Source organism: Neoarius graeffei, chromosome 24, assembly GCF_027579695.1.
Source record: "Neoarius graeffei isolate fNeoGra1 chromosome 24, fNeoGra1.pri, whole genome shotgun sequence".
NCBI lineage: Eukaryota > Metazoa > Chordata > Actinopteri > Siluriformes > Ariidae > Neoarius > Neoarius graeffei.
The window spans coordinates 18,740,646-18,763,981 of record NC_083592.1 but is presented as its reverse complement, the minus strand read 5'-3'; the positions used below and the strand labels follow the sequence as shown (position 1 = coordinate 18,763,981).

The 23,336-nt window shown below is 40.3% G+C and overlaps 1 protein-coding gene across 11 annotated transcripts in view; it reads right to left on the bottom strand.

Annotated features, from left to right (window-relative positions):
• Positions 1-23,336, bottom strand: part of LOC132872214 (probable E3 ubiquitin-protein ligase HECTD4) — an 868,395-nt gene that overhangs the window by 685,496 nt on the left and 159,563 nt on the right. For 8 of the 11 annotated variants that reach the window (XR_009651396.1, XR_009651397.1, XM_060906858.1 and 5 more), the window contains exons 5-8: positions 12,389-12,497; positions 11,618-11,756; positions 11,226-11,420; positions 6,372-6,564 (exon numbers count right to left, since the gene is read on the bottom strand). Coding sequence is in view for 9 of the 11 variants with exons in the window: in XM_060906858.1 (XP_060762841.1) it covers positions 6,372-6,564; positions 11,226-11,420; positions 11,618-11,756; positions 12,389-12,497 (636 nt within the window). In the remaining 2 variants the exon portion in view is untranslated. The remainder of the gene's footprint in view (positions 1-6,371; positions 6,565-11,225; positions 11,421-11,617; positions 11,757-12,388; positions 12,498-23,336) is intronic. The other 3 variants (XM_060906862.1, XM_060906863.1, XM_060906864.1) reach the window with 1 other exon arrangement.

Sequence of the window (23,336 nt, the reverse complement as noted above, 5' to 3'; positions counted from 1 at the left end):
CAGCTCATATACCATGAGTAGAGAAAAATAAAATGGCGGAGCGCGTTGCTGAGACAACAGGATGAAATAAAAACTCTACTTGAAAACCCCCCAAAAATACAAAAAAAGATCAACAAAATATGGAATAAAACTGTTTGATGGTAAGAATGTATCTTTTTATTTTTCAAGAATTATTCTTATACAACCCCGATTCCAAAAAAGTTGGGACAAAGTACAAATTGTAAATAAAAACGGAATGTAATGATGTGGAAGTTTCAAAATTCCATATTTTATTCAGAATAGAACATAGATGACATACAGTATCAAATGTTTAAACTGAGAAAATGTATCATTTAAAGAGAAAAATTAGGTGATTTTAAATTTCATGACAACAACACATCTCAAAAAAGTTGGGACAAGGCCATGTTTACCACTGTGAGACATCCCCTTTTCTCTTTACAACAGTCTGTAAACGTCTGGGGACTGAGGAGACAAGTTGCTCAAGTTTAGGGATAGGAATGTTAACCCATTCTTGTCTAATGTAGGATTCTAGTTGCTCAACTGTCTTAGATCTTTTTTGTTGTATCTTCCGTTTTATGATGCGCCAAATGTTTTCTATGGGTGAAAGATCTGGACTGCAGGCTGGCCAGTTCAGTACCCGGACCCTTCTTCTACGCAGCCATGATGCTGTAATTGATGCAGTATGTGGTTTGGCATTGTCATGTTGGAAAATGCAAGGTCTTCCCTGAAAGAGACGTCGTCTGGATGGGAGCATATGTTGCTCTAAAACCTGGATATACCTTTCAGCACTGATGGTGTTTTTCCAGATGTGTAAGCTGCCCATGCCACATGCACTAATGCAACCCCATACCATCAGAGATGCAGGCTTCTGAACTAAGCACTGATAACTTGGGTCGTCCTTCTCCTCTTTAGTCCGAATGACACGGCGTCCCTGATTTCCATAAAGAACTTCAAATTTTGATTCGTCTGACCACAAAACAGTTTTCCACTTTGCCACAGTCCATTTTAAATGAGCCTTGGCCCAGAGAAGATGTCTGCGCTTCTGGATCATGTTTAGATACGGCTGCTTCTTTGAACTATTGAGTTTTAGCTGGCAATGGTGGATGGCACAGTGAATTGTGTTCACAGATAATGTTCTCTGGAAATATTCCTGAGCCCATTTTGTGATTTCCAATACAGAAGCATGCCTGTATGTGATGCACTGCCGTCTAAGGGCCCAAAGATCACGGGCACCCAGTATGGTTTTCCGGCCTTGACCCTTACGCACAGAGATTCTTCCAGATTCTCTGAATCTTTTGATGATATTATGCACTGTAGATGATGATATGTTCAAACTCTTTGCAATTTTACACTGTCGAACTCCTTTCTGATATTGCTGCACTATTTGTCGGCGCAGAATTAGGGGGATTGGTGATCCTCTTCCCATCTTTACTTCTGAGAGCCGCTGCCACTCCAAGATGCTCTTTTTATACCCAGTCATGTTAATGACCTATTGCCAATTGACCTAATGAGTTGCAATTTGGTCCTCCAGCTGTTCCTTTTTTGTACCTTTAACTTTTCCAGCCTCTTATTGCCCCTGTCCCAACTTTTTTGAGATGTGTTGCTGTCATGAAATTTCAAATGAGCCAATATTTTGCATGAAATTTCAGAATGTCTTACTTTTGACATTTGATATGTTGTCTATGTTCTATTGTGAATACAATATCAGTTTTTGAGATTTGTAAATTATTGCATTCCGTTTTTATTTACAATTTGTACGTTGTCCCAACTTTTTTGGAATCGGGATTGTACCATTTTTCACAAATTGCTACTGTCATTTCACTGGTTTGTTTACATTCTAATCTAAATTATTTTGACAGACATTTTTTATACAACCCCGATTCCAAAAAAGTTGTGGTAAACCCCCCTGATGAGATGGACACCTGGAAATGTGAGGCATGCAGATGTGTTCCCCTGTCTAAAGCAGAATATGTAAACCACATGAAATTGCACACCACCACACGCAAGCTTTCAAAGTACTTGCATCTCTCACCACCAAGACAACCAGGTACCTCGTGTGTCATATGCAACAAGGTATGCAAATCATCAGTTGGATCAAAAAGGCACATGAAAGTACACATGGACGCTATTCGGCAAGGAAATCAAGTTAACCCTGTGAAGACTGCGATGTTCATTTGTCATCTGTGCTTTAAACCATGCAAGTCAAAGGCTGGTCTGAACTCTCATCTCAGAGCACATAGGTAAAAGGAAGAAGAGGAACTTGGTAAAGAAATGAAGAATGAAACAGCTATCATCTGACAAGATGCAGCAATTAACGTGTGTGCGTATTTATTTTTCTATATTATATGTAAAAATAATTTGCTTCACTGTCATTTCCCCACAATTTTCTGTTTTATCCTTTGCTTTTACCAATATTTTTTCTTCAACGTTTTTCCCCCCAAACCAACAGTCCGCAACCCAACTTTTTTTGTTCTAAACTACTGTTTCCAGCTTTATGGCAATACCGTAGTTTGAGGAAGGACTAAATTTGGGTGTGATGTGCAGGTATCCACATAATTTTTGGCCATATAGTGTGTCTTCTACATCCTGTTCTGAATATTTTTAGGTCATAAAAAAATGTGTGTCTCAGAGTACGACTTAGGGCTGTGATTGTATTTCAGTGTGGCACATATAGAACACATTGATAAAAATGAACTGCAATGCAGTGGGTAACACTGTAGTTCACTAAAGAAAATTAACACAGTGTGTCTATTGTTTTTCATAGAAAGGGAATCACACAGTGAAATGAACGGCAGCAGTATGGATTGCTTTTAATTGTATATTATACTGCATTCTGATATACATTCAGCATTTAATTCTTACAAACAATCCAAATGAAGAATTTTCTGCTTAGTCAGCCTCTCTGTGCCTTGTTGCCATTTTTCATACAGTAGTTTATGTGCATTTCTGACAAGTCGCTCAACCTAAGCGTTTCAAAAGCAACCCAAAAAAAAAAAAAGCCACACCCAGAATGGTTGGAAGAAATAGTCACCCTAGATATAATTTTAAGACACAGTAATCATGACACTTCTGCACTTATTGCAAAACAATTATATAGTTTTGGAGCTTTTTATACTAGCTATACACAGTACAGCTTTGAGTGTTCTCAGCTTATTTTGCTCTATACCCCTTGAAACACCTGGAAAGTATTCAGAACCCTCGAGTTTTTGTGCGTTTAGTTGTTATAGATTTAATTTAAAATGGATTAATTTTACTATTTTGTCATTAGTCTATACTCCGTAACCCACGGTAACAAAGCAAAAACAAGTGGTTAGAATTCTGTGCACATTTTTAAAAATCGCAAACTCAAATCTCTCATTTAGAGAAGTCCCAACTCCTTTTTCAGTACTTTGTAGAAGCACCTTTGGCAGCAATTACAGCTTCAAGTTCCTCTCGAGGTTTCTTCCTCATGTCATCTGAGGGAATTTTTCCTTGCCACCATCGCCACAGGCTTGCTCATTGGGGATAGATTAGGGATAAAATTAGCTCATGTTTTAAGTCGGTCAAATTCTGTAAAGCTGCTTTGCGACAATGCTTATTGTTAAAAGCACTATACAAATAAACTTGACTTGACTTTTTGGGCAAGTCCCTACAAGCTTTGCATACCTGGATTTTACAAAGGCTTTCTCCTATTCTTCCTCTCAGGCTCAATCTGCATTTGTGAATTGCCATCTTCAGGTCTCTCCACAAATATTATATAGGGTTCAATTATTGGCTTTGGAGCCACTCAAGAACATTCAGACTTGTGGCAAGGCTACTCCAGGTTGTTGTGCTGAAAAGTGAAACATTGCTTCAATTTGTGGTTGTATGCTCTCTGAAGCAGGTTTTCTTCAAAGACCTCTCTGTATTTAGCTATATTCGTCCATCCTTCAATTCTGAACAGTCTCCCTGTCAACTGAGAAGTACCCCACTGTGTGATTTCTGAGGTTCTGTTGAAGTGGCCATTGGGTTCATGGCCCTGACCAAGGCCCTTCTAGCCTGGTTAGTGAGTTTGGGCAGACTTCCAACTCTAAGAAACTTCTTCCATTTCACAATGATGGAGCCCATTGTGAACTTGGAAACATTCAAAGCTTTAGAAATGGTTTTATACCCTTGCCCAGATCTACAGTACCAATCAAAAGCTTGAACACACCTCCTCATTCATAGGTATTTCTGTATTTTGACCATTTTCTACATTGTAGAAAAATACTGAAGACGTCATCCATCCATTATCCGTAACTGCTTATCCTGTGCAGGGTCGTGGGCAAGTTCAAGTCAAGTCAAGTTTATTTGTATAGCGCTTTTAACAATAAACATTGTCGCAAAGCAGCTTTACAGAATTTGAACGACTTAAAACATGAGCTAATTTTGTCCCTAATCTATCCCCAATGAGCAAGCCTGTGGTGACGGTGGCAAGGAAAAACTCCCTCAGACAACATGAGGAAGAAACCTCGAGAGGAACCAGACTCAAAAGGGAACCCATCCTCATTTGGGCAACAACAGATAGTGTGACTATAACATTAACAGTTTTAACATGAAGACAGTTTCGTTGATGTTGTAACTCTTCATTGATGGAAACTTGAGTGCAAAACTGTTCATGACAACTGCAGTCCTAAAGTTAGCAAGTTAACTATAGTCCTCAGCCATAAAAGCATTACTGTAAGAGTTGGACCCTATCCCCGCTAACTATGGGTGAGAGGCGGGGTACACCCTGGACAAGTTGCCAGATCATCGCAGGGCGATGACACAGACAACCATTCACACTCGCATTCATACCGACGATCAATTTAGACCCACCAATTAGCCTAACACAGTCTTTGGACTGTGGGAGGAAACCAGAGTACCTGGAGGAAACCCACACAGACATAGGGAGAACATGCAAACTCCACACAGAAAGGCCTCCATTGGCCACTGGGCTCGAACCCAGAACCTTCTTGCTGTAAGGCTAGCCACTACACCACCGTGCTGCCCTGAAGACATCAAAACTATGAAATAACATATGGAACGTATGGAATTATTTGATAAAGTTTTAAAGAAAACATGTTTGATATTTTAGATTCTTCAAGGATGCCACCCTGTAACCTTCATGACAACTTTGCACACTACTGGCATTATCTTAACCGACTTCATGAGGTAGTCACCGAGAATGCTTTTCAATTAACAGGTGTGCCTTGTCTATCATTAATTAGTGGAATTTCTTACCTTCTTAAAGTGTTTGAGATCAAACAGTAAATAATAAATGATAAAAAATACAGTCAGTAGCCCTATTCAACAACTGAAGCAATCCATATTATGTCAAGAACCATTCAACTAAGTAAAAGATTGCCATTTCTCTTCAGACATGAAGTGTCTTAATTAATAACCATAAAGAAAAAACACTGAATTAGAAGGTGTGTCCAAACTTTTGACTAGTACTGTATGTCTTGAAAGAATTTGATCGTGGAGATATAAGGAGAGTTCCTTGGACTTCATGGCTTGGTTTTTGGTCCAACATGCAAAGTGAATTGTGGGACCTCATTCACATGTGTATGCCTTTGTGTGTCATGTCCAATCAACTGAATTTGCTACCGGTGGATTCCAGTCAAGTTCTAGAGACAGCTCAATATAATCAAAGCAAACATCATGCACCTGAGCTCAATTTGGAGAGCTTTTAGCCAAGGGTTTAAATTCTTGTCTAAAATGAGAGATTTTAGTTTTTGAGTTTTAATACATTTACAAATTTTTTAAGACTTACTTCTGCATTGTCATTATGGGTTAGTGTATGTATATGATAATGGTAAAAAATTATTTAATCAATTATAAAATTAAGTCTATAACACAATAATGTACAAAAATTGAAGGGAATACTTTTTAAATTCAAAAGATACCTCTACAATGTTTTTGAGTTATTTATATTTATTTAAAAAAATAAATAAATAAATAGCCAACCGCGAACTGGCCTAGTGGTTTGCGTGTCCGCCTCGCGACTGGATGATTGCGAGTTCTATTCATGGTCAGGTCATACCAAAGACCACGGTAAAAATGGTACCTACCACTCTCTGGTGAGGCACGCCGCAATCCAGATGTGAGTAGGGAGTAAAACTCTCGCGGTTACTCCAGTCTTGAGGACTGGACCCCCCCATTGTAATCTTAGCTATATAATAGGCAAGAGGCTGAGGGCTACTGAAACAAAGATCAGCACCACCCAATGTAACTTGTGGCATGGGAATGACTTCTTAAAAAAAAAAAAAACTTTCAACTCTGTCATTCCAGCCCTCTTTTCTACCACTTTCATCAGGTAGTTTATGTTACTAGGGAGATATTGTGGAGGGGGAAAAAAGGACTCTTGGTCACATTATTGTGCATGAATTTACCAGTTTGCTCCTCTTTGACAGGGTTTGTGATAGTAGAGCCAGTGAGGGCAGCAAGCGTGGCTGAGTGAGAGGTGCGGAAACGAGACATGCGGCTCATCAGCAGCTCATTCAGACATTTTGATGACTCCCCCTCTTTCCGTGACAAGATCACGTGCTCCCGGACAGCACTGGCCATGCACAACCCAGACTCAGTCTAGGGAAAGACAAACAGGAATTATTATTCATATCATTAATAAGGTTACAGGACTAATACTGAAATGTCTTTTCACCATATAAGAATATTCTGATTTGCCCATTACTTGCGCTGAACATCTTTGAATGTAAATTAGATCCTCTTACACACACAGACAGCTGACAAAGGAAAGGAAAACAACATAAAGTGCATTAATAAGGTGTTGGAACACCATGAGCCACCAAAAAAGCTTCACGGTACAGATTTGACAAATCTCTGGAACTGCAATAGAGGGATGAAGACAAGTTTCATTAGAGAGTAAAGATGGTCAGTTAGAAGAACTTTGTAACTTCTCTTTAAGCGGACAAGTGGACTCAAACCATGACGGCAAAATGCACCCAGTTTTAACCCTCTGGGGTTGGAGGGTATTTTCTGGCACTCTAATGATTTTGGCATACTCTGATTTTGTTGTCAATTTCAACAAATCTAAGCAGTATTTCCAAAGTCATATGACTTTTTGTATTCAGCACAAGATCAACTACAATAATATCTCTGTAGTATGTATGTCATGATTGTACTTTTTATTAAAAAAAAATGTTGTAAAAAGCAGTTTAAGAACCCTGTTGGAATGTGTGAAAAAAAACATCACCTTACCCATTGTGACAAATCATTTTGATTACTTGAGGTAATTCTGTTCAGTCTTAGGAATGTATCAAACACAAAAACTTAAACCTGCTCCACCGATTTGGACAGATTTAAGTTTTTGTGTTGTAATCCCCCCCCCCAAACATTACAACACCATTCTAAAACTGATTTTTACATCTTAATTTATCTGGTATTTGACTTTATTTTGGTATTTGACTCTGTTCAGTGTCTTGAAATTAACTCTTGTACTATTTTACTCAGTTCAGAGCTACAACCTGTTACTCTGTAATTCTGCTCCCACTCCAACTTAAAGTTTTACTCTTTGAACTCAAAGTAGAGCAAAATGAACTATTTTTGAGGAAAATACTTTTAACTCTGGAAAAATTTCTGTCATTTTTCCTGTGTATGCACTATACCGCACGCATGTCAACTGATATGCTCATAAGAAATAGAAGAAATATTTACACTTACTCAAGTTGATCTTTGGCCGGATCAGGTCGAAGTTAAAAAAAAAAAAAAGGCACTGCTCATCATCAGTGTTGCAATTCTCAAGATTGAATTGAATCACTGTCCTGAACCATCTGAAGTGCATAAAATCACTCTCACAACAAAATTTACCTCCAAATACGTAGTGGATGTTCATTATGTCTAACTATTACAAATATTTTAAGTTCGTTTCTTAGACAAGGATATTTTTTAAGCTTGTTACCTTGTTAACAGTTTTGGCGAGAATCTCCCGCCTTCTTCAGAAACAGTCACCAGATGTCGAGTGGTGACGTGCCTTATCAGCTGATGTTGCGTGCAGGAGGCGTGAACGTCCCGCCCAATTTGACAGGTAGTCCACGCCTCCTGCTGTCAGGTCGCTCCTCCAGGACGGCGCTCCAGGTGTGCGACAGTGCATACGCTCCCTCGTCCCGGTTCATCGTCCTCTGCGCCCGCTTGCGTATCTCCACTGCCTCTAAAATCCAACGCTGGAATCTATTTTCTTCAGCGCGAATGACTCTGGCCTCTTCCCAATTCATTATGTGATTTTGCCATTTGCAGTGGTCTGAAATGGCTGATTTTAGGTTTTCTTGGTGTGCTTTTCTTTTTCGGATCTTGTGAGTCTTCTTGTTGTTTCTTTTTCACATTCTAATTGGTGTTCTTTCCTTCGAGTATGGAAGCATCTGCCCGTTTCACCAATATAGACTTTATTACATGAACGGCAAGGGATTTCATAGATGACGTTGCATTTATTGTCCAGTTGTATTTTGTCTTTGGGGTGAACTAGCAGCTGTCGGAGGTTCTTGTATGGTTTGACCGGGGTGTTGATGTGGTATTTCCTCATGGATCGTTGGATGCGTTCTGTGACTCCTTTTATGTATGGTAGTGTGACAAAGCCCCGGTTTGTTTTTTCGGTGTTTTTTCTTGTTTGTTTATTTTCTTTTATTTGTGTCTGTAATTTCCCTTTCCGAATTGCCCACGGTGGATATTGGCAGTTTTTTAATGCCTGTTGGATGTGTTGTTCCTCCTCCTGTCTGTCTTTCTCCTCCGTGATGTTCTGTGCTCGGTCGTATAGTGTTCTGATTACTGACATTTTGTGTGCAATGGGATGTTCAGATGTCCAGAGAAGATATTGGTCGGTGTGTGTAGGTTTTCTGTATGTTGTAATTCTAATGTTCCCTTCTTCTGTGTGGTGTATTTTTAAGTCCAAAAAAGCTATTGTCTTGTCCGTTTCCTCTTCGTGTGTGAATTTTATGTTGCCTGTCTTGTCTATGGAGTTTAAATGATCCGTGAGTTGTTGTGTGTGACCTGTTTTGGTTATTTCAAGAATGTCATCAACGTACCTTTTCCAGAAGATAGGTTTGCAGTCATCCGGTGCTGTTTCTATGGCTCGGGTTTCCAGATCCTCCATAAAAAAGTTACATAGAGTGGCAGATAGCGGGTCCCCCATTGCAAATCCCTCTTTTTGTCTATAGATTATGCCTCTAAATTGGAAAAATGTGGAAGTGGAAATGAAATGTAATAGTTTTGTTATGTCCTGTACTGTAAGTTTTGTGCGTTTTTTCAGGGTTCTGTCTGCTTTTAACCGGTTTTCTACTATGTTGAGAGTGTTTGTGACCGGTGTTTTTGTAAAGAGGGATATGACGTCATGCGATACAAACATTTCATCCTTTTTTATCTTGATTTCCTTTAATTCTTTCGCCAGTTGTTTTGAGTTTTTGCAGTGGTATTCCGTAAGTCCGAGGAGTGGTTTGATTATGTCTGCCAGTGTCTTGGAAAGGTTGTAAGTAACTGATCCTATACTGTCTACTATGGGTCTTAGTGGTGCTCCGGGTTTATGAATTTTCGGTGTGCCGTATATCCGGGGGGTGATGTTTGCTGTGGGGATGAGGTGGTTGTATGTTTGTTTATCGATTTTGTTGTCATCCAGTAACGGTTTGAGTAATAGCTTTAGTCTTCTTTTCTTTTCCTCCGTCGGGTCTTTTTTTAATACTTCATATGTGTTTGGGTCCGTGAGCATTTCATTCATTTGTTTTTCATATTGACTAGTGTCCATGATAACCGTGGTCCTCCCTTTATCAGCCGGTAATATTGTTATTTTCTTGTTCTTTGTGAGTGTTCTGATGGCTTCCATTTCCTGTTTGGTTATGTTTCTGGGTGGCGGTTTAGCTGAGGTGAGGATGCCTGCTATTTCGTTCCTTAATGCGGCCTTCTGTCCTTGGTCCTGTATCATATTGCACGCTAGTTCCGTGGCTAATATGAATTCTTCATTCGGGATTTTATTTGGTGTGATGGCATAGTTTAGTCCCCGTGAGAGTATAGTGCGTTCTGCTGTTGTTAGTGTGTGTTTAGACAGGTTGCAAATCCATTTTTCGTTTGTTTGCTTGTCCTTGCATTTATTTTGTTTCTTATTGATAAGTCTGTTCAGTTTTTTAATATGGCGTGTTTTTGTTTTTGAAAACTCTTGTTCTTGTATTGCATTCAGATGTTCTTCCATATTTTTTTCCATGTCACTGCTGAATTTGAACCGGCGTTTGAATTCTTGTTTTCTTTGTGCTATTTCTGTGTTTAAATTGTTGATTTTGTTAGTCGTGCATCTGATTCTTTCTCTTACCAGAGTCATTCGCGCTCTTTCGATGGTCCTTTCCGCGTTTCTTGTTGGTATCGGATTTTTTATGTAGAGGCTTGCTGGAATGACGCCTTCATCTCGGAGGAGCGACCTGACAGCAGGAGGCGTGGACTACCTGTCAAATTGGGCAGGACGTTCACGCCTCCTGCACGCAACATCAGCTGATAAGGCACATCACCACTCGACATCTGGTGACTGTTTCTGAAGAAGGCGGGAGATTCTCGCCGAAACTGTTAACAAGGTAACAAGCTTAAAAAATATCCTTGTCTAAGAAACGAACTTAAAATATTTACCTCCAAATAGTCTAAACTATGGCCGACAGATTTTATCCTGCTTATGGTGGGCGTTCCCACTGCAAAAGAGAAACCAATCAAAACTGAAAGACTGAATGTGATGATCATGTCGTTACCATGTGAATAGTCTTTTATGAATGCGTAAGTGGGTACTGAGATCTCCAACTCCGGTGTGACTGAGTAAGGTGACAAGTTTTAGGTTTCATCCAATTTAGGCAATTTAAAAACTATAATACTATTTGGCAGTGGGCACATAGGAAAGTGTAAAGTTTGTCAATATGTTTATAATTCTTGTGTGCTAAAACTCACAAAGATATTTATCAAAATACAACTGTCAAGCTTTGTCGGCGAAGCTCTCAACCCCAGAGGGTTAATTTACTTAGTCATCTGTGTGTGTGTGTGTGTGTGTGTGTGTGTGTGTGTGTGTGTGTGTGTGTGTGTGTTTTAAAACTTTGCTTTAAAGCACAAAAAAACTTGCTTCTAACCTGCCTTTTCATTTACTCAAGAGAAAATGCCTACACACCAAGTTTTGGTTTTTTTTTTTAGAAATTTTATCCATAATAACTCAATTTCAAGTGTAAACTGAATATCTACTCAGCATACCGGTAGCTTTCCCTATAACATGCTCCTACCGCTAACTGGAAGACATCCATGAAGACAGAGTGGCCTTTCTGGGTCTTTTCGTTGAGACTGACAGGTGACCACACCCAGTAGATATAGGCACCATCTGAGCACACATGCAGCGTGGTCAAACTGCTGCCCACCGCAAAGTGGTGAGGCGGCATGGGCACAATCTGGCATACCTTAACACAGACATGGACAGAGAGCTAGAGAGAAGGTGAAGGTATAATTAACTTCATCCTAAACAAAATCTCAAAAAAATATACTTTACGTAATTTAACTAAAACAGGTGAAGCACAGAGGTAAACGTGTAGGCACACAGATCTGTCCTTATTAGATTTTTTTGTGTCCTGGCATGAATGTTTAAAAGGTACAGAGTGAATACATGTATATTATTGCTTACTTGTAAAGTGTAGGGGTCTATGACCTGGCACAACTGATGGGATTTGGTGTCAAAGGAGGCAGGACGATGAAGGAGATGACTACTACTGTGTACTACCCAACCAGCCTCTAGCTCTTCATTTCGACAGTAAACAAAACCTCTGAAATAGAGTGAGTGCATAAAAACAAGTAAACATGGAGAGATACCAGAGATAACAGTAAACACCAATGTATTATTATAAGACATTCTACACTATGTGGGGTTGACTAATAAGCAGGTGCAATAACAGCAGGTGATGAATGGAAAAGACAACCAAGAGGTCCAAACACTGTTCAGAGAATACACAAACAGTTCCAGCCAGTTATAAAGGCAAATAGTTTTGTTGTCACACATGGCACATAGCCCATCTGTGCTAGGTGCTGCCAGGCACTTCTGTGCCATTTCCTTGGATTTGGTTGTGGCAAAGTAAAAATCCTACAATTTCTGAAGCCCTCAACTGATTAGCTAAACTAAATGTGATTATTTGTATAAAGTTTAGCTTTACTGAGCTTTGCCAGACTGCAAACCATTGCAAAGCAGTGTAGTGGAACTCTTGAATGAAATAAATAACACATAGCACAGGAAAGTTTCTGGTGAATGTGTAGACATGAAATACTGTTGTCCTATCAAGTTTCTTTGTTGTCTTTTTGCTTTATGCATATGCAAACGTTTACACTCTACTGTATGGCTAGCTGTTCAAAGTAACACAAAGAGTTTGTGACTATAGTGTCTACTGATGCACATGGATCTTACCTTAGGGTTCCATGAAGGCCTGAGCCCAGCTTGCTCAAACCTCGACCAAATGAGTTACTTGTGTAGAGATATAAGCCATCTGTAGCCAAGCAGCGGCCTAGGTCTGTGTCTGAAAGAGAGAGAATAAGAAAATAGCATCAATCTAAATATCTGAAATGTATTAACCCTTTCTTGTAGTACAATGGGGTTCCATTTTGCTGACAGAAGACAAGTCAACTTATCAGGCATTTTTGATCAATATAAACAAATGAATCATCTCTGCAAGTCTGTTAGAAGATTAGTCAGGACACTGTTGGGTTTCTGTATGTAAAGTTGTGTGACTGTGTTTATCGGCTGGTGAGCAGGGTGATGGGAAAAGGGATTTGGTTGAGATGAGAGTCCCCTGCCATGCAAATAATTCACACCTCTCCACAATAACATTGGTACAGAGAAGATAAAATGGACAGCACAACTAAAGTTTTTCTGATAGTAGAACAATTACAATTGCCACAGTAAAATAATAATATTTAAAATCTAATAGGCTAGTTACAAAAAATAACTACTTTTGAAAAACTGCAAATTCCTGAGTGTCTACTTTCATATGAGCCATTAACTATTACTGTGGAGTGTGACAGCACATAATAAATTCAAAATGTTGAACACAGGCACCTCCAAAACAAGTGGAAATTCAATTTTTTGGCCTCTGGTAAAAAGAGATAAATGGTCTAGCCCTGCAACACCTCAGCACCTGTACCTTTTACTACAAGATGTAAGCTATTTCAGTGCTGAGAATTAGATTAATTGTATCATACAAACCCACCTTATTTGGCAAGACCATCCATTTATCATCTCCACTGCTTATCAGACTGAGGGTCACAGGTGAGCTGGAGCCAATCCCAGCTGACTTTGGGAGAGAGGCGGGGTATGCCCTGGACAGGTCACCAACCTGTCACCAACAGCAGGGCTAACACAGAAAGACAAACAGCCACTCACATTCACATCTATGGGCAATTTAGAGTAGCCAGCTGACCTAAAATATACCGTATATCTTTGGACTGTGGGAGAAAACTGGAGCACCCAGAAGAGACCCACACATGCACAGAGAGAACATGCAAACTCCACACAGAAAGGCCCTGGTTGACTGGCAGGTTCGAACCCAGAACTTGTTTACAGTGAGACAACAGTCCACTGCACCACTATGCCACCTTAGTGGGACCAAACATAGGAAAGTATTTTAAGGGTTGTAATGAGGAGGTAACCGTGAGTTGGCCTAGTGGTTCACATGTCCACCTCTTGACCGGGAGATCGTGAGTTTTACTTGCGTTCAGGTCATACCAAAGACCATCACGAAAATAGTACCTACTGCCATTCCGCAAGGCACGCCGCAATACAGATGCGAGTAGGGAGTCAAACTGTCGCGGTTATCAGAGGACCAGCCCCTACTGTAAGCATTAGCTATGTAATAGGTGAAAGGCTGAGGGCTATAGAAACGGAGATTGGCGCTGCATGATGTGATTTAAGGACCTACTTAGTACTTGGATGGAAGACTACCTGGGAATACCAGGTGCAGGCACAGGAAGGACTTTGATTTTTTTTTGAATGATGAGGTGAGGGAGAATAAGCAAAAAGATTTTGCAACTCCTATCCCACAGTACAATTACTCAGCCCTGTCGATAACTTTTGGAGTAGGGGACATTTGAGAAAGAGTAGTAAACAGACCCAAAGCATATGCAGTCATTGCAATGCGTTTAAAAAAAAATGCGTTGCACAGGAAACCTGAAACGATTCAGTTGTTGCCTCAGGGTTCTGCAAAGTAAGCTGTCGGTAAATCATACACTGTCTAAGTTTAAGACATTTTCAGGTGAAGTTGCTTATCGTTTTTGAAGACAGAATGAATCACTGAAATTGTGTACACTTATAGCTTATAATATGAAGGTCACACAACTATCCCCTGGCACGGTGGTGTAGTGGTTAGCACGGTCGCCTCACAGCAAGAAGGTTCCGGGTTCGAACCCAGCGGCCGGCGAGGGCCTTTCTGTGTGGAGTTTGCATGTTCTCCCCATGTCTGCGTGGGTTTCCTCCGGGTGCTCCGGTTTCCCCCACAATCCAAAGACATGCAGTTAGGTTGACGTGGGGCGGCCTTGGGCTAAGGTGCCCTTGAGTAAGGTACCTGACCCCTGACTGCTCCCCGTGACTGCTCTGGTGTGGCTGCCCACTGCTCTGAGTGTGTGCGCGCGTGTGTTCACTGCTTCAGATGGGTTAAATACAGAGGATGAATTTCACTGTGTCTGAAGTGTGCAAAGGTTTCTTCTTCTATCCAACGATTAACAGTGATACTACGTTCTCAAAATAATGAAAGATTTAAAAAAAAATTTGCACCACACATGCTTCTTGACTATTATCATTACAGTTGTAGAAGTATCTACAAACTATTAGAAAACAAATCTCCGCACTTTATGGTGTATCTAATTTGCCTCTTTATGTGCAGTACATACACCATATTTATCAACTTGTACAGGACCAAATCCTGTTTGCACAATGCTCTTTGTAAAACTTACGAAATAGTAAATAAATTGTTACTAGCGTGTGTGTTTAAAAGAAGTTCTGCCGTACTTTTTGAGGATACGCAGATGTGACAGGGTCACAAGACATCAATTTTGGAAGGAACTAGAGACTCTTAGATTTTATTATTTTTCTTCATAATTTCGCTTTTAGGAATTCTCCTACTTGATTCTGCTAACTTAGTCAGTGCTTAGGAATGTCATTAAATGGATGTGCGCAAGTAACATTAAGCTGTTAAAACATGCTTTGAGGCCACTGTTTTATTAGTTTCTTTTTGGCAAAATTATCCTTTGATTTAGATACAATTATCACTTTTAGATAAGAGGGATAAGCACATGACATCCTTGCAGTGCACTTTAATATAACAAAAAAGGCAATTTTTGGCAATACTTTGCAGAATTTCAAGCATGCAGAAAGTTGTTGTTCCCTGCTTATTCGAGTCACATAAATAGGAGCAACATTCAGCTAGTTTTTCAGCGTTGACTAGGACGTCGTGGATGAAACTGATTGCACGTTTCGTCATTTCAAGGCACAAAGACATTCTACTGTAAATATGTTGATTCACGTGTTCATGCTTTCTAGTAACTGCTTTTTTTATTTCCAGAGGAGAACTTACATTAATTTGTTTGATGAATGCACATAAAACTGGTTTGCAGTGGCATTAATCATCAAGAATACACTGGTCACTGGAATACAATGCCCCAACTCTCTCAAGCCTCTCTCAGATCAGACAATGATGGGTGTTATCACAATGCATTTTTGTTGCTCTCTCTGCCTAGCATTGGAGATTGCATTAGAATCTATGTCGTTAGATACAACTACAGTGAGCCTCAGGCAGGAAAAGACATATGCGATCATCGCATACCAGCGCTAAAGGGCCACATGAGCTGCTATCTGAACGAAGGCCACGACATCACAACTGCCTCAGATATGAAAGCTACCAGAGTTGTATGGTGGCATGAAAGGCTGTTACGCTACTGTATATAGTGTGCAGTCTTCAGCACAAACCATGACCAAGCACACTATGACCGGTATCCAAGCACTGAACAACTTTTCCTTTGAACATGGAGGGATGCAAGCATGGCGAGCATATAACGTTGGCCACAGCAAGTCCTTCACTACTTCCCAAATCCAACGATTTGGTACTGCGCAAGGACTGACCAACTTAATAGTAGAAAAGACATTCAGCAAGCCTCGTGTAGAAACTGGAGTGTTCTCTTCCAGCATGCCAGCTTCACAAAGACATCTCAACAATCAGCGTGGACCATCTCAGTTGCCATCTACACAGTCGGACCCTTCCCAAGATGAGGAAGATGTTGTGCACTTTGCATGTCCTGTAGAAGGGTGCATCAAAGTGTACCAATCTTTCTCAAACCTACAAAGACAGCTGGATGTCGGTCAGCACCTTCTAAAACTGGAACGCAAGTCCCCATATGATGAAATCAAATGCAGGTGGGCTGAAGCATGCCACACTGTAGCTGGTGGGTATATCCAAAGTAAATCTTCGTCAGCATCTACAACCAGATGAAACTCATGAAGAAACTCCTTCGATAGAACAAAGCTGGGCCCTCCGAAAAGCTAAGAAATCAATGCATTTTTCAGACCAGACACACATACCTCAGAGGGATATTTTTACAAGGAGAGGAAACTGGGAAGAAAGCTAATGCTGCTGGCGTGTCTTCACAAATGAAGAGTGCGCAAGATGGGAGTGGTAGGAAGGTGTTTTCGAAAGATGAGTGGCTGACCAGATCTCACATTACTTCAGCAGGTTATCAGCCCTTAAAGGGTACCTGTAGTGAATTTTAATTACTAGCCATTTCAAAAGCTCACGTATGATACCAGTGGTTCGGTCATGTAACGTTCGTCATAAGCTCGTCAAATATGCGCAAATTTTAAGTCACTGCTCTGTCAGTCAGGCATGGTCAGCGACATATTGCCTCCTTCACAGGCTGGTTCAGCACCGGTTGTGACGCACAGTCGTCGTTTTGTCCAATTGCAAATCTACTTGCACATAATGCCATGAAATAATAGATATGTGCCATAAAATAAAGATCTATTACAAGTATTCGATCTACAGGGAGTGCAGAATTATTAGGCAAATGAGTATGTTGACCACATTACCCTCTCTATGCATGTTGGCCTACTCCAAGCTGCATAGGCTTGAAAGCCTCCTACCAATTAAGCATACCAGGTGATGTGCATCTCTGTAATGAAAAGGGGTGTGGTCTAATGACATCAACACCCTATATCAGGTGTGCAAAATTATTAGGCAACTTCCTTTCCTTTGGCAAAATGGGTCAGAAGAGGGATTTGACGGACTCAGAAAAGTCAAAAATAGTGACATATTGCAAAGGGATGGAGCACTCTTAAAATTGCCCAGCTTTTGAAGCGTGACCATCGAACAATCAAGCGCTTCATTCAAAATAGTCAACAGGGTCGCAAGAAGCGCGTTGAAAAAAAAAGGCGCAAACTAACTGCCCGTGAACTGAGGAAAGTCAAGCGTGAAGCTGCCAAGATGCCACTCGCCACCAGTTTTGCCATATTTCAGAGCTGCGACATCACTGGAGTGTCAAAAAGCACAAGGTGTGCAATACTCAGGGACACGGCCAAGGTAACAAAGGCTGAAAAACGACCACCACTGAACAAGACACACAAGATGAAACGTCAAGACTGGGCCAAGAAGTATCACAAGACTGATTTTTCTAAGGTCTTATGGACAGATGAAATGAGAGTGAGTCTTGATGGGCCAGATGGATGGGCTCGTGGCTGGATCAGCAAAGGGCAGAGAGCTCCAGTCCTACTCAGACGCCAGCAAGGTGGAGGTGGGGTACTGGTATGGGCTGGTATCATCAAAGATGAGCTTGTGGGACCTTTTCGGGTTGAGGATGGCATCAAGCTCAACTCCCAGTCCTATTGTCAGTTTTTGGAAGACACCTTCTTCAAGCAGTGGTACAGGAAGAAGTCAGCATCCTTCAAGAAAAACATGATTTTCATGCAGGACAATGCTCCATCACACGCATCCAAGTACTCCACAGCATGGCTGGCCAGAAAGGGTCTAAAGGAAGAAAGATTAATGACGTGGCCTCCTTGTTCACCTGATCTGAACCCCATAGAAAACCTGTGGTCCCTCATCAAATGTGAGATCTACAAGGAGGGGAAACAGTACACATCTCTGAACAGTGTCTGGGAGGCTGTGGTTGCTGCTGCACGCAATGTTGATCGCAAACAGATCAAAACACTGACCGAATCCATGGATGGCAGGCTTTTGAGTGTCCTTGTAAAGAAAGGCGGCTATATTAGTCACTGATTTGTTTTTTGTTTTGTTTTTGAATGCCAGCAATGTATATTAGTGAATGTTGAGTTGTTATATTGGTTTCCCTGGTGAAAATAAATGAGTGAAATGGGTATATGTTTGTTTTTTGTTAAGTTGCCTAATAATTATGCACAGTTATAGTCACCTGCACACACAGATATCCTCCTAAGATAGCTAAAACTAAGAAAGCCCTACTCCAACTTCCAAAAATACTCAGCTTTGATATTTATGAGTCTTTTGGGTTCATCAAGAACATAGTTGTTTTTCAATAATAAAACTAATCCTCAAAAATACAACTTGCCTAATAATTCTGCACTCCCTGTATATTTATTCAACGTGTTCTGAAGTTACTTGACTGGGAACTTGCCTGTTCATCAGCTCCCCTTCAGGTGTTGGTCCCCGGAGCTACCTGCTTATCACGCCATCAGTGAAGGCCATTTCCAGGGACAGTTTGTGAAGGACATACACGTGCAGATTCAGGGTGGACATAATGCAGCCGTCAAAGTGGTCTGCAATGAGTTCATGTTCTTGACAACAGTAGGACTCCGTGTCAGTTCTCATGACAGAGCACTGCCTGCATCGACACCATGGAGTGAGAGCCATTTTGGATCTACCGTCACGCACATTTCTTGTGGCAGTTTCCTCTTCCAAATCACTAGAATGTGATGACTCACTGTCCTCACAAGCCTCCTCCCTCTCTGGCTCGAATAAATAACCATTAACACCCATTTCATCAAAGTTGCTAGCCATATTTAACACCTTTAACACCTCCTTTCACCTCAAATCTTGACCCACAGAACACTGCTTGTTTAGTTGCACCCAATAACCTGGAATCAACGACTGTACGTCACTTCCGTCCGGCAATGGCTGCTCCCCATTGGTTCTGCCTCCGTGGGTAATTCATGAAAAAAAAATTGTCCACAAAAGTGCTTTTACGGTGTTTTTTTGACTGAATGTGCACGTCTTCTGTCTATAAGTAATACATAAAACATGATTAAATGTTGTAAACATGACCAATACCGGTACACTTTAACAAAAGTGGCTGTCTGCTATGAGAGACAAAAAGTGATACACCCACACAAGGTGATGATGAAGATGATGACGCCTTCGTTGTTGAAGCTCAAGGCATCAGGACAAGGCAACAAATTAGGAGAGAGTTAGAACTATAGGCTATATTATATCTTTTACTTTCCTAAAATCGTTTCAGAGTTCCGGGATACAAATCAAAGCACGGGAACCATAAATTCAATATCCGTATTTGCATATTTATAGTAAATGTATGTAGCCAGAAAACACCGGTCAATTCATTATTCTAGGTTATTTGTAGAAAATTTTCTGATGATTTCTCTCACTAGCAACTTGAATAAACTTGATGGCAAAAAATTAAAATAAAATACCATTAGATTTTTATGAAGAAACTGGAATTACGAGGGGATGTTTTTCTGGCTACATATAGTATGGTCTTGCATTTGCTGTAACTGCATGGGCTACAATTGGCCTGGGCTTCCTGTGTTGAATGTGTTATGGTCTACAGTGTACAATTAGTTTTGTCTTAGTTTCGACAAATTAATTTTGATAAGATTTTGAGAACATAATGTTTGGGTCCTTTTCGAGTGGGGCAAATTTGTTATCTTGAGGCAGAAACTTAGTCGAACTTTTCATAATTTTTCCTCTACAGATAAGAGGGACAGTTAAACTATGACAATTAACTCAAATGGTATCCCTCGTAGAAGAAGCGAATTTTTTTTTTAATGAGAAGGCATTATTATAGTTTTGGTAGTTATGGAAAATAATTGGGATTCCTGTGCATACGCTGACCGTGATAATGAGGGCTCACATTTTGCTGCCAAATCTTGCTTTGGATGAAGTGAGTAGGCTTATTTTAACGAAGTTTGAGCAATTCAGAAGTTCGAATGATGTGTATTAGGGCTGTAACGATATGCGTATCGAAATCGAAATCGCGATACGCAGAGCCACGATCCGTATCGCGATACAAGAAGGCAGAATCGCGGTACACCCTTTCAAACTTCTCCTCAGCTCAAAAACAGAGGCGCTTCCAAACTTCAATTTATGAATACTTTACTTTTTATTTAAATTACATTTTAAACTTACTTAAATTACTTTTATTTTTTATATCTATTAGTAAGGCGTTTTTTCGCCGACCTGCGACAATCTTCTGCGAGTCACGCAACGTCCACACTCGCCACTAGCAGAGCATTCATTTCTTTTAAGCGGTCGCCATTCTGGTTGCGACGCGGGGAGCGAATCTGTAAACAAGCAGCTCATTGGCTGGTTAGGTGTGCCACAAGCCAATCACAATCACTTGACCGGAAAGGCATGCAGTGTTGCCAGATTGGGCAGGTTTAGGTGCTTTTTGGCTGGTTTTGAACATATTTTGGGGTGGAAAACGTTAGCAATATCTGGCAACACTGAAGGCATGTCTGCTTGGGCGGAAGCCTTCTGCGGCACTTACATTTTGACACGCGAGCAATGTTTCACCATAAAAATTCCGTAATTTCCATCTGTTTTCCACGATCACAGAAAATCATTGGCCCTATGAGAGTGAGACAGTGAGAGAACCACCCCCCCAAAAAAAATCTTAACGGATTTACACGATTTGGAAAAATGACTTTTTCAGAACCGAAAAAAACAGAGCTTCCGGCTCAACAGTATTATTTTGAGAAATAAAACAATCTTTGGATATACATTTGTTCATTTTTGCATACATATTACTCATTCTCTGCAGTGGTCTGAATTATCTGTTATTAAATAGTTAATGTAAGTAAGTAAATGTTAATAAGTCAAATTTACTACTTTAAAAAAACATTTTTAAAAAAATTGTGGGCGTATCGAATCGTAGGTCAAAAATCGCGATACGAATCGAATCGTGAGTTGGGTGTATCGTTACAGCCCTAATGTGTATATATTCTGAAATATCCTATCATCACATGGAAACCATAGATTCAAGCAATCACCTCAAGCAAAATTGCCCTGTTGAAAAGCAAACATGTCATGAGGAACGCGGGATTGTTATGCAATTGCTTCAAGAATCGCTTCAGATCAACAGACCTCAAAAGTGCTTCTTTGGTGTTTAATTAGTATTTTGTATGGTACCAGCTGTATAAATGGAGTGTTGAACTGAATATTTAGGACTCCAATTTGCAATGAAGGTATGATCAACAGCGTTGACCTAAGGTCAATTGTCCAGTTAAAAGATTTTGAATTATTATTCTTGTAAAGAAATGATGACTCAACGTCAAGATCGCAAATAAAGAAAGGTACAGAAAAATGTGAGTACACTTTATCATATTCTATTCTTGGTTTTGCATTTCAGGCCCCTTACTTCCAAATTTCTGTTGGAAGTATATTTTAGTTTGTATTTTTTCGACCAAATTAACAAAATATTACAAGTATTTCTTATGAAATATGTTGAATCCTGAAATCCTTTGGCTTTTGAGTCTTGAACAAGTTGAGTGATTAATATATATATTGAAATCGTATGAGTTGAATGGATGTATTACTATAGAATCGCCTGTTTGTACCTTCATTGAAGCAAGTCTGTGCAAAAAATATTGAAGTGCCCCAAAAAATTTTTCTTGATTTATGTAGCTGAACACATGTTTTTTGCTGTGAAAGTATCAGTTTTTTAAACAAAAAATGCTCATTGGAGATATCTGGCTAGAAAAACCTTCAATTTTTGCATTTTGAGCTTAACAAATTACATGGTTAAATATTAACTTCGCTTGACTGACAAGATGTCATTCATATGACTCAATCTTTCAATTGGGAATTCAATAAGGATATGCAATTGCTTGGGCCGAGAGAAAATGAAATCGGTTGAATTTTGTGAGCAGGAGGCCTTCATACTTTTCTCCTTTATGCAGATGTCTAGTCCCCCCGGAATATACCCAAATCTGACCCCCCCCCCCGGCTAACTGAGTTATAGGGTTAACCTTGTTACCATGCCAAGTCTCATGAAAATTGGAAAGATAACATGTAGCACGCTTGCCTGGTGGACTCACAAATAGCTTCTTAAAAACTAAGTCAATGTAAATTATTCTTAATATAATTTATACGTTTATGTATTTATTGTAGGTATCATGCCGCCATTTTGTCTCTGGGGACTACAAGTCCCAGTCCTCTTCCGCGTGACCTATGTCACGCGTGGGCAGGATCATCTACGTCAGTCTGCCATGCGCACATAAGTCCAAGCGGAAGCTCCGCTCTTTGTCTCTCGCGTCCGGTTTCCGAGGAGTCCAGACGCATAAAGAGATGCTCTCAAACCCGAAAACACTTCTTTCTTGCAAGATTCACCATCCAGCGCGTTCTGTGCCTAACCACTGGCCAAGGTAAAAGTCCAGAATAGCGCGATCTTTAAACTCAACCTGAGTTACAACCGGTTTATTCGTATTAGAAGTGATGTCACGACTGCAGCCCAGGCAGTTAAAAGTTAAGAAGCGATTGAATCCTTTTTAACTCAAAAGCGCTGTGCATCTTATTCTGATCAGAGACTTTTCCTTACGAACGCTGAGGTTCGGACCAAGAATCCTCTGCTTTCTACAGGAACCACCCAAGTGCTCCGCTGGACCCGAAAGTTCTCTACGCCTCCATCACGAGCGGCTCACGTGCTCCACGGCGAGACCCGAAACTACACCGGCAAATATTTCTTCATATCTTGCTAAAGGCAGGATTAAGTAAGATTTTGGCATTTGGGCATAAATTAAGATAGTCTTAGGAATTTGCTTTTATTGAAATAGTGTGAATTTAAACCCAGGTTTATCTGTTACACTGTTAGACACGCAGCGTGTTGATTTATTTTGTTAATCTCTCAATTGGTTTTAATAGATAGGCTGTGCATGCTTTTCTTTACTACTAACATATTTAGTTGTCTTATTATACATCTTGACCGCATTAAGATTTCAGGAGATTCAGTACTGTTATAAGCTAGTGAAATTGGCCTATGGCTGATTTCTTTTAGCACACGTTAGCTACGGCTAATTCCTTTGTCTTTAGCAACACGTGCTCAGTAGGCCTCACCAGGCCTAACAAACACACTTTAGCTAGGCCATAGGGCCTTTCACAAACACACACTAG